At 42.1% G+C, this 11,673-nt stretch overlaps 1 protein-coding gene across 6 annotated transcripts; it reads right to left on the bottom strand.

Moving 5' to 3' along the window:
* Nucleotides 1-438: 438 nt before the first annotated feature.
* Nucleotides 439-11,618, bottom strand: SLC35A5 (solute carrier family 35 member A5). 6 transcript variants are annotated; one of them, XM_074852598.1, is made up of 7 exons: nt 11,530-11,618; nt 10,339-10,491; nt 9,423-9,521; nt 7,702-7,835; nt 4,502-4,569; nt 2,688-3,483; nt 439-1,505 (listed from the first exon to the last, which is right to left on the bottom strand). In XM_074852598.1, the coding sequence occupies exons 2-7, from the start codon at nt 10,466-10,468 to the stop codon at nt 1,437-1,439; spliced, it is 1,296 nt and encodes a 431-aa protein (XP_074708699.1). In that variant the 5' UTR covers nt 10,469-10,491; nt 11,530-11,618; the 3' UTR covers nt 439-1,436. The 6 variants fall into 6 exon arrangements, with proteins under 6 accessions (XP_074708699.1, XP_074708682.1, XP_074708691.1 ...); XM_074852581.1 differs by lacking the exon at nt 11,530-11,618 and adding an exon at nt 11,256-11,427; XM_074852590.1 differs by lacking the exon at nt 11,530-11,618 and having other exon boundaries at nt 10,339-11,150.
* Between the last annotated feature and the right edge of the window lie 55 nt (nt 11,619-11,673).

Below are 11,673 nucleotides of genomic sequence, written 5' to 3'. Positions count from 1 at the left end.
CATTTTTGAAGGGAGGAAATTATAAACCAACATCTTTTCCACTGTTCTGAGAGAAGAGGCTTTAGGAGCATACCAAGAGTCTGTTATCTGCATCCCTATCCCCACCACCCTTTTAAAATTCTCTGAATTATTTGGAACCTATTTTTCATCTCACTCAAAATACAGTCCAGCAGACACCTCAACAGTGATTCCAAGATCACTATGCCTGGCACTCTGCAGAATGATTCCTCTTTCTGCAAAATGAATGCAAGACCTTATCAGTCTGATGGGGTGGAGCAACACCAAATGATACGACCACCTGCACCCTCTTGCTCAGTGCTCCTGATGTGGAAGGGCATCACTGTAGCTGCATATTTGTTTTCAGACAGTGGCCTCGGTGCAAACTAAGCCTCCACACGTAGCCACTCTAAACACAAAAAAACCCCTGTGATGCATTCATACTGTATAACACACTTTTGTTTTATTCAAGCTCTTTCCAAATTAGGCCACATAAATTGCATGTAAAATTCACACTCTGCTACAAAGGCATTCCAGATTTCCATTTCCCCAGACACTGGGAGACAGGCACACAACAATCTCACACTGAAAATGTGAGGAGAACTAGTGGCTGAAATCAGTGAAATCTATTCTGCTCTCAGTCACATCAGAGAAAATCACAAAGAAAGGACTCCACAGGAGTCAGTACAGAGTTACATTGAGTAAAAACAGGAATGAAGACAAAATTAAGACCATTCAAACAAATCGTACTCTAGAGATCTGCCTGTTTGACAGATCAACATACCCTTAACCCAAATTACTTATTATACATTCTCAAGTGAAGGTCTGATGAGATTGATTCAGAGGGACTCTTACTGAGCTAGGGATATGTCAATCTGAATTGCCAAAATACAATAAAACCAACAATATGCCTCATTATTTATGAGGTTATTAGCAACATCTTAAGTCCTGAAAAGAAAACTTACTGGACCACTTGTACATTGGAAGATGCAGCAAAAACATTAATCAACACATTCACATCACGTCTGCAAGGTGGAGAACAGTTTTGTCTCTGCTTTGCTAACCAAGCAATTCATACAGGAAGTTGCAGTGACTCAGGACAGTCAATCAAAGCCATCAAAAGACATATGGTTAAGAGTCCAGGACTGCCTTCCACAATGTACCACATGTCACCCAGACCACTGAGTCCAGGGTCCAAGCCTCTTCTTGCTTGCATCAGTTACAAATTTTGTTTCTTTCAGCAGATTTACATGAACAGGAAGAGGGAATACAACTCTCTGTATATATGACTTGAATGTTTTCCTCATCCACCTCTGACATCCAGCCCCAAAATAGTCTCAATTGCTCTGCAAGTGGGGAAAAATGATCCTTCTGTATGTTAATAAAACATTAACATTCTCTCACTGTGAGTAACAGCACTCCTCTGAGCCAGCCTCATCTTAGAGAGAATCTTCATCTGTATCGATGTCACTGCTTGGTTTGTTCAATCTCTCAAATTCTTCTCCATCCTACAGGCAGGAACCAGAAGCAAAAGAGAACAACGTAAGCAAAAGTTATCTTGTTATTAATACAAAAAAAAAAAAAAGAAAAAAAAAAAAAAGAAAAAAAAAAGAGTAAAGTTTATTTTGAAGGCATCACTTATATAAAATCAAACCCCTGAAATTTAAATCTCTTACCAGTGTGTTATAACCTTGCTCTAGGATATATATACTCATAAAATCATCCCCTGTAACTTTAACACTTTTTAGTGACTCACTCCCTAAAACATCTTATAGCCCATTCCTTCATCAGGAAGCCTGCTCACATAGTGCTGTTTGTTTTTACCAGAGCTGCTCAGTTAAAATAGGTAACGCCTGGTATACCAAAAAGATATGACTTTGTGTTATTTACTGCTTGTTAAGCAACAACCTAAAAAGGCACCATGTGGAATTTCTGGAAAATACCTCTTCCAAGTTTAATGTTTCTTAGAATTAAATGGAGACAGCACTCTCTGCTGCGTGCAATGTGTATTACAGAACACATCTGTACAGGCAAACTAGATCCACAACCCTTCCACCTTAGACTGACTGCTCAGCTAAACTGAATGACACATCTAAGAGCAAGCCCTCCCTGCCACGTTCTAGTTAACTAGATCACTGTTCAAATTACGACAAAAAACAGTAACGGGCCTGGAGGAAATGTTTCCTAAGAAAAAAAATGTGTTGCAACTCTGTATTTAAACATTATCTTTTTGCCTTTGGGTATCTTTGACTGTTAAGACGGAAAGAATCTTAACAGCAAATACATTAACTCCTTCATGATGTGGGCTCAACTACACAGAATTATCAGTTCTACTTAAGTACAATTATTTCCCAGGCATCAATTCCAATTTCTGGATGCTCAGGGCCAGTAAAATAATTTTGTTATAAAGGTTTCAAGAAAGGATTTGTACAAAGCTGAAGGTGCTCACAGGACTCTCTATAGTCACAGCGGAAAGCAATGCTGACCTAGGCTTCGTGAACTCCAAAAGTCGAATATGCAAAGCAATACCCCATCACTTTAAAAGATTTTAAGAAGCACTAAGGAGTTTTGGTGTCTGAGTTAAGGGATGAGTCTGGTCATGTGCAAAATGAATCTTCCAAAAATTCCATAGCATAAATGGAGGTGAAACAAAAGAGAAACCAGAGGAGACAAGTACTGAAAAGCCTTACCCCACTTGACCTCTCCCATGCATCTCCTTTGACGAGTTTGCCCCTTTCCCGCAGAGTGGCATATTCCAGGCCTCTTGGTTTACTGGCATTATAGATGAATATGGAGAGAAGCACTACAGGAGCTTCCAAAAAGAACTCTAGAGAAGGCCTGAAGTCAAAGATGACGAACGAGACGGTGGTGATGATGACAGTGGTGATCTGAGCAGTCATAACATGGAACATATTGTCTCGGAACTTCAAGATGAAGGCTACGGACAGCCCCAGGAAAGCTGTGACAAATATGAGAGCCACCGAGAAGATGTTGTGCCCATAAAAGAATCCACAATTCCCTATCTGTCGCCGGTCCTTAGCCCGCAGCCCCAGCATAAGCCCATTGAACAGCACCCCAAAGGCATAGAGCTTGCTGTTCTGCATGAAGATGCTTTCAGCGAGCTGATCTCCATCTTTCAAGATCTTTTCATTGTAGATGTTAGCCAGGGCAGAAATGAAACACTGCACTAGAATAAGCAGATGGCCCAGGCTGAGGCGGAGAGGTTTCAATGCTCCTGCCATGGTACTGGTGACATTCCACTGGAAGCTGGGAAGGAAACTTGGTGCCACGCAGTTGCCCTTTTCCAGGCATGCTTCCTCAGGTCCGGCATAGAGAAGGCAGTGGTTAGATGGACTGAAAAACATATTGTGATGGAATCCATGTACAGCCAAGCTTTGCTGATGGCCTCCAGTTCCCAGAGTCAGGGCAACGATGGACAGGAATAAAATCACTAGAGACGCCCATTGAACCCAAGAGAGTTTTCGCCTAGGAGTAGACAAAAAAAGCCACCAACTTTAGAAACACAGTGGCACAAATTAAATGACAGGAGAACAAGCTCTATCGAACACATAAAAGACATCATGCCACAGAGGAGGAGACAGAGACAGATGCAAGGAAAATCTTGGCATTTCAGAATTGACAGTAAAATGCCAAAACGCAGCACGCTTTTCTACAGCAAGGGGGGCCCAGCCTGGCAATCACAGAAATACAAAATGGAGTATTCTATAGAGATAAGTTAAGGAAAGTCCTTCAAGATCATGACTGCCTGACAACTTAAAAGCAACTGTTGTCTCTGTGGGAACACAGGTCTGATGGATAAAAAGAAATCACAGACATTCAAATAATTACCCTCTTTCTTTGGTAAACTTCCACTACATTTCATTTTTCCCCCATGATTTTGTACCCTTTTCTAGTATTTTATGATGGTAAATCATATAAATCTATGAAAGCCTGTTTATCTTGGGGAATATATAGGACAGACTGGCTTTTGTCCCATGAATAATGAAGAAGGGACATATAATTACTTTTTAAAACATACTACACAGTTGACCAGAAACACATCAGGGCTGGCACAATATTACCAAAGACACCTCTACCTTTCACTCTTACATATCTCATTGCCTCTTGTTAGATTACATTTATATTCAATTAAGAATTACAACAGACTGGAAAGAAGTACTGCTAATCACGAAATATGAGATTTAATGTACAAATTAAAGTACCCAAACCTTAATTCTGACCATCCAATAACTATATAATCATGATTTCAGTTGTTTTCTATTACAGATAACCAAATGTGCAGAGGTATGTAGGGACTCCTAATAAACTATTATTTTCTACATCTTCAGATGTAGAAAACAAAGCCACCTCTCCAAGTTGGTATAGAAACCACAAGAAAAGAGAATTACTGTTCCCATCAGACAAAGAGAAAGAATGTAGCTTAGCTTCTTCATCGAGGCTAGGAAGATATAATATTTCATTTACTTTAGTAAACACTACTTACTTTAGCACTATCCTGAAGAGAAGAGCTGTTGTTATAATGACAAAATTTGAGAAGAGTACAGCCATTGCCTAGAAGGAGAAGGAGGGGAACAAAGTTATACTCCAGTCATCGTATGAACATCAAAAGCCCACCAACTTCAAGTGTTCACCTTTCTGCAAGGTTCCAGAGTGAAAAGCATCATCCTGGTACTGAACTTTTTTCCTTACCCAAGTGGTAGAATAACATGTCCCTAAAATGACATTCAAGTCCCATTTCAAAACCTCAAGCAAACCAGAGAGTCTAAGTTCCACTGTAGTGGGGAAAGCTGTACTGAAACAGAGATGTGAGGAAACCAATCCAGCGGAAAACTTACTTCACAAAAAAGAAAATGGTTTGGACTTCTGTCAGGTCAGTTCCTCAGGCAGGTTGACCAGTCAGCTGCAAAAACATCTGGGTCAGCACGAAGGGGGAAGTTGCTCCAAAATTAAAATAAGAAAAGATATGGGCAAGGTGAGGCTGCTTCTGGCTGCAGTGGCAGCTTGCAACGTTCACGAAATCCCAGACTTGGACAAGGCATTTGCAGAAAATCAACTTCCTGTATGGCAAGTGCATTTGCTGCATCATTTATCAAAGGCAAGGAGGTGCTCGGCTTGAATTTTCAAGACTACAACTGTACTAAAAAAAAAAAAAAAAAATCACCTATTTCAAAGTACAGCTGAAGACAGCTCTAAAGCTCCTGTCTAATTTGGGAATAGCTGTATAATAATGACAGTGCCTTAATGATCCCACGCTGCAAACTCCTTGTGGCAAGGATTGTCTTTTAGGTCTCTGTGTTGGAGACTCTCTACTGGAATACTGGACCAAGAGGAAGCTCTTTTAGGCACTGCAGTTACCATTAAAGATCAGAATCTACCAGCACCAGTGGGGAAAAAAGGTTCTTTTTGGGGGGTGGGGGGATTTCCCAAATTGTGTGTTATTCAGGTCTGTCCTGTGTAGTCAGTACACATACAAAAATCTAGGCATCTGAACTCTTTCCTCCAATTCAGCCTTAGAGTGAGATCACATTTTTAGACAATTTTACGCAAAAACATACACAGATTCAGAAGTGCAAAACACAGACTTTATCTTGAACTTTCTCATCTGCATTTCCACACTCCCAATTCAGCAGTAACAGAGCCTTTTTCATTTACCAGAGAAAAAGCACAGGCCCTTTTCCCATTACCTTAGTTCCACTCTATTCCAACATACTATCTGCTGAATAATTAATCTCACCTAACAGCACAACATAGGGTCTCAAGTAAGCTGAAGGCTGACACATGAGACATCTGCCTAAGAAACCACAGCTTCATTTTCCACTTTGCAAGATTACAACTCAATAAATATTCGTGTTAGTTGAACTCTGCGGAAGGAGAAAAATATTGAATAACAAATGAATCTGGCAGAAATCACTCTGGAAAAAAAGAGGCTTGATGCAAAATGTACAAATGTTCCACGTATACTCTTGGCTTTGCTTTACAGTCAAAGCCTCCCACCCAACATCTCTGGTAACGTAATATGATCAAAATCTACAGCAGGATAGTTACAAGGAATTAATTTTGAGTTGCTTTGTTCTCTGAGACCTCAGGGGACCTCTGTCCTAGATGAGGAGGAGTAAGAAAAAAATTTACCAAAGATCACCATGCCACTAACATGTCACAAACAAAGTTTCTAAAAAATAAGTCTTATCACTAGGAAATGTTAGCCACTAAAGAGTATAGTTATAGCTGAAGCTTCAAGCAAAAAAATCTCACCAAAGCAACTCTGTACTTCAAGTAACTGCTCACCCAGGTACTACTTAGTCCCAAACCTAAAGTCACATGAAACCAAGTTCAGTCAGGTATGGCCTCCCTCTTTCAAGCATCTTGCCTCCACCTTTTCACTTACCGCAGCCTTGCAAACTGTCAAGGTATTCTATCTCACAGGTATTTAGTTATCTCTTTTAATACTTGTTTACCATGATAATGTTAAAATTTTAGCTAACCCCCATAAAATATATCCAGTTAGAAGGTATAAGACACTAAGAGTTCTAAAAAAGAAGAATCTTAGAGCATATGTTCTGAGGGGAGAAACACAAGGTGTGTGTGGTGGGGGTGTGTGTAAAATATAAAAGCTCTGCATATTACAAAAGATGACCTTAACCGAGCCAAATGACATTGCTTAAGAAAGCAAGTGTTTATGTAACCTTCTAAACATCAGGCTTTGCTATTATAAACAACATAGCTGAATTTCCTTCCTAAACAAAAAAAACCCCATCATCAAAAACCACACACACAACAAACCACAGAACCAAGCACCCATGTATGTTATTTTAAGATATCTGACCCTTGATTTTAATTAGATTTTTTCAGCCAGGTCCTATTCTAGACTCTGGTCTGTCCCTGACAGAAACATACACCTAAAAGGACAATATTTTAAAGAGAAATTCTGAAAGAGAAGGAACAGAGACATTTATACTTATTTTTAATGTCAAATGGAGGCAACCACAGTATTTTATAGCAAGTACTAACCATCTGTTTCCATCTAACTTCAGAGGTTCTGAACCAAAAATAAAAATGAAAATAAAAGAAAGCACAAGAACTGTACTATTTCCTGAGCATGTAGATTCATCCAGAAGGATGAATGTAGCTAGAAGAAAGTACCAATTAAATTTTATGCTTAAGCATAACTGATTAAAAAAATGCAAAAATTAAGAGTCAAACAGTTTTCTTCCTCCCCTCCTTAGTTCCTGTTACACTTACTGCCTTTGTGGGATTACATTTACTCACTTTTCTTTGGAGTCAGTGAGGAAAGAAAACAAGTCATCATGTGAAGTCACATACATAAAGTGGTAGAAGCCACACAAAAAGCACAGCTCAAACACTAGAAGATGAGCAAATGCACTGAAAGAGAAATACAGAGTTGAAGAAACCAGAGGGAAAGCACCGAAAACCTGGCTAGTACTTAAGCAATTCAGCCTATTTCTAAATCACTTCAGATGGAGAAAATGCACAGAAACTCTACTGAGAGCTGTACGACACTGACCAGTGGGCAAGAGAACAGGAAGGTCTGGCTGGTCAGGTAAAAGATCATTCTTTTACCTGCAAATCTTGCCTTGCCAGTGTTACAACTGTAGATAGTCTAAGGGCAATGTTACCTACCACTAAGACACTGGAAGACACTTTATTCCGTATACGTATACTTACTGGCTGTAGGTAGGACAGTACGTAGAAGACAATCAAGTTATCCAGAAAGTAAAGAAAGGCAGGAATTGACCATTTCATGGAATTACAAAAATTCCTCCAGGAAAGACATCCAAAGGGATGATCCAAACAACCCTCTGAAAGGAAAAGAAATCAGTAAGACATCTTTCTTATTATCGAAAGCCCATTCCCTTATAACAGAATAGGTACCACTGTTCTGTTTTCAGGAACACTGTTGGACTGAAAGAACTAACATACCACAGCCCTCTGGCAACGTAGAGGACAGATCCAGGGCAGAACACACAGCTGGAGCAGCAATCCCATGTCTACAGGCATTCGCCTCCTTGCTTCAGCAGAGAAAACATCAAGGAACCTGTTGCCCCCATCAGAGTATTTGTCCACTGGGAGCAAAAATTCAGCTATCAATCATTCTTTGAGGGCCGAAAAGCACCCCAAAGTCCCCACGCAACAGCGATGTCATTACTGGGTACAATTCTCTGATGATTATCAATCAAATCTAGAACCGAAACAATGACACAGGCAGTGGATCTGTTCATGTAGCACCCAAAGGGCAGCCAGTGATGTCAGAAATGCAAAATAAACCACAAGTCAGTATCTGTAGCAGACAGCACATGATCTGGGTGAAAAGTGAACATACAGGAAGAAGGAAGAAAGGACAAGGCACAAAGAATGACATTTACTTAGGTATTCAGGACACACACTTTAGGAGGAAGACCGTGATAACCTTAAACTACTCTAGAGTTGGTGACAGAAGTACTTTGTTAGCACAAATTCAAGATTACACAGTGCTATCTAATCCTCTTCTGAACCACCACGGAGTTCAGCAAAAATCAGATTTCTGGAAGGAAAAAAAAAAAGACAGACAGACAACCAGAAAAAGTGTAATCAGCAGTAGCCAATGATGGCAAAAACTGACTGAACAGACTTACTGTCTTAGGTATGTCTGTACTAAGTGGTGGAGGTAAAAATTTCAGCAGCTTGCCAGAGCCGTGACTGTCACCCTCTTCCAATTTAAACCTCTGTTCTCTACTATTTTGAAATGCTATGAAGTTAACCTCTCATCCTTTTTACATCAGGAGAGAAAAGCCAAGAAAGATAAAAGAAAAATAGCCTGCAATGGAAAAACAGTAGCTAGGGAAGCCTGGCACTGCTTTTTCTGACAGCTTTTTCAAGCTGCCTTGAATTATAACATTGCTATGTTGCTTCTGACTCCAATACCAATGCACACACACAAAACCTCTGCAGTGGAAGGTGGTGGTGCTTTTAAATAACAGTGGTCAGAACAACCAAACATAAAGGCCAGCCCTTGAGTTAGTGCAATTTATAAGCTTCTGTTCAGTCATGACTTCACAGTGAGGTGACTCCTATTACCCTAGCATGATACTGTGTTAAATTCTGAAAATGTTAGACTCTGTCTTCATTATGCTTTCTAATTCAACTTACCTGTCCCCATTTCAGCTACTGTACACACAACTCAAGAACACCTGAATTTATAGCACAAAATAAGAGTTAAAGTAAACTTTAGTAATAATTCTGCATGAAGACACAAATCCAGTGAACCTTACTAGCAGGACCTACTCCAATCTACTACACGTGAATCTATCATTTAAAAAAAAAAAAAAAAAAAAAAAAAAAAGGGATTTGAAGTACAGTAAATCTTAGAAAGTCAACACATTTTAGTTACTTTAAACATAAATACTTACCTTTTTTCTTAACCCATAGTGCCAATACCACACACAGCACGAGTTTTACTACTTCAGAACATATGTTCACTGTTGTAGGCAGGTAATCGTATTTGTTATCTGTGGGATTCAGCAAATCATAGAGAGCACACAATCAGATTTTGTCTCCTGCATTCATCATTAGAGCAAGAAACTATTTTAACCCCTCCAGTCAGAATTTTAACCATTTTCCATAAATGCAAAAGGCTATGTCAGCACTTTCATTATAAATATTCAAATTTTTATGATATACAACTTCCTGAACAGCCTCCTTCCTGGGCTGAAATCTTTCCTCATTTGGTCCCAGTTGGAGCAGAAGTTTTTGGAAGAACTCAAGAACATCACTGTTTTAAAAAAAATTAAAAATGGGAATGTTTTCCCCAAACAGCAACATGCTTTTTTTTCCCTCCCCTCACAAAAAATGGCTTCCAGGACAGCATAAACTTCTTCTAGGACTGTATCTTTTCTTTGTTAGCATATTTTGCTGATACTTGGTGAAAGGAGAAGCAGTAATACTAGCCACTTATAGCACACCCACTATGACACCACTTTTCTCCTAAGCCTGTTGCAAGACAAATATTTCAGTCAAGACATGTACCATGGATAGTGCTTACATAATAATTTAGTCTTTGAAAATCCGCTCTAAAATAATTCACTGTTTCATCTTTTAAGGGCGAATCTCCACATGGATCATACACCTTGCAACCCAAGTTATCACTCTCTGTTAGACCAGTGATGATACAGATTTCCAGTACAGAAATACATATCACTATTTATATAGTAGAATGTTTATGCCAAGAACTCTGCAGGTGGAGAACTAGGCTTTTGAGTGTGCATTTTACCCTAAACATCAACTCCTCCTTATTTCAGGTACATTATGTTTGTTGCCCAACAGCACCTTCATTGGCAGAATACTTCATCAGGAGGATTCGACTTGAGCCCAAGGCAATAAACACTCCTCCAAGCAGAAAGGTATAGATGGTTGTCTTGGAGCAAAACACAAACCGGCTACAGCACTTGCTCTTCATTCTGCTGTCTTGCTGTCAATGCCCTTTGGATGACAAAATGAAAATACACAATAAATAGTACTTCCAGAAACTGGTTAAACAAGGTGAAATGTTGGTATTTTACTGGTTTGTGTTATTTTATATAACAACTGTGGAATGAGATCATGGCTTGTGATGTAAGCATTAGATTTTTCTTTTTTATTTTAAAAAATATATAAAATTAAGAGAGAAGGATATGCTATGAGGAGCAGCAAAGTGGGATGAACAACGTATGCACAGCGACTCAGAAGGTGGCACAGAGAGGCCAGCTGTCAGAACGGTGCATCTGTGGAACACTGATTAGCTAAAACGATTAAACAAATGACATGTTTATTTCTCTTTAATATTTTTTAAAGTGTTCTTGTCCCTAATCCCAGCAAGGAAAAGTTCTGCAGCTGTGGTGAGAGAGTATCACCTCAAGAGATGACCTGGCGCTTGTGCCCAGGAGGCCGGGGCCGGCACACGGGTTGCTGGGGGCAGAGCCTGGGCCGCACCCGCGGTCTCCGCCGTTACTCGGCCGACCCGTTAACGGGCCCACAGGTCTGAAAAACCGGCCAGCAGACAGCCGGCCCCTGTGCCGGGGTGGGAAGGGGGAAGCCCCCTGGGGCCGGCGGCGGGCAGGACGCCCGTTAACGGCCGCGCCATCCCTTCGCGGCCGCCGCGGTTCGCGCTTCGCACCCCCCCACCACAGCGGGGCCGGCGGCACCCCGGGGCGGCAGGGAGAGCGGCCTCAAACCGGGCCCCGCGGAGTCCCGGGGCGAACACCCACCTCGCAGCGCTGGCGGGAGCGCTCCCCCGCCCTGACGCCCGGCTCGCCGAGCTCCGCCGGCCGCCGTCTGCCACGTCGCTGCCTGCAGCCGGGAGCGGGGCCGCGGCCGCGCGGGGGGAGCCGGGCTGCGAGGCGGCAGCGGCCGATGCTCGGGCGCCGCGGCCGGGCGCACACGAGCTCCCCCTCAGCCCCGCTGCACGCCCCCGGCGCCCATCCCCAGGCGCCCCGCCCCGCCCTGCCGCAGCCGGGGGCGCTGCCCGGTTCCCGCCCTCACCTGCTGGGGCGGGGCCCTCCCGCGCGCGCACCCGGCCCCGCCCCTCCCGGCCGCGTGACGGCGGGGAACCGGGCCGGGCCCCGCCCCAGCGCTCGCCCCTCCTCGGCCTCCTGAGCCGCCCCCCCGCCCCTTCCGAAGGGGACC

Source organism: Strix uralensis, chromosome 2 (assembly GCF_047716275.1).
Source record: "Strix uralensis isolate ZFMK-TIS-50842 chromosome 2, bStrUra1, whole genome shotgun sequence".
Lineage (NCBI taxonomy): Eukaryota > Metazoa > Chordata > Aves > Strigiformes > Strigidae > Strix > Strix uralensis.
The sequence above is the reverse complement of the archived record's forward strand: the minus strand, read 5'-3'. Positions and strand labels throughout refer to the sequence as shown.

Bases quoted from the DNA above. Each gene is read 5' to 3' on its own strand.
- SLC35A5 (XM_074852598.1), bottom strand. From the start codon at position 10,468: ATGAAGAGCAAGTGCTGTAGCCGGTTTGTGTTTTGCTCCAAGACAACC. The intron at 7,836-9,422 runs GTAAGTATTTAT...TTTTCCTTTCAG, and splicing joins ACTATGGGTTAAGAAAAAAG to AGGGTTGTTTGGATCATCCC. The intron at 1,506-2,687 runs GTAAGGCTTTTC...TCCTGCCTGTAG, and splicing joins CATGGGAGAGGTCAAGTGGG to GATGGAGAAGAATTTGAGAG.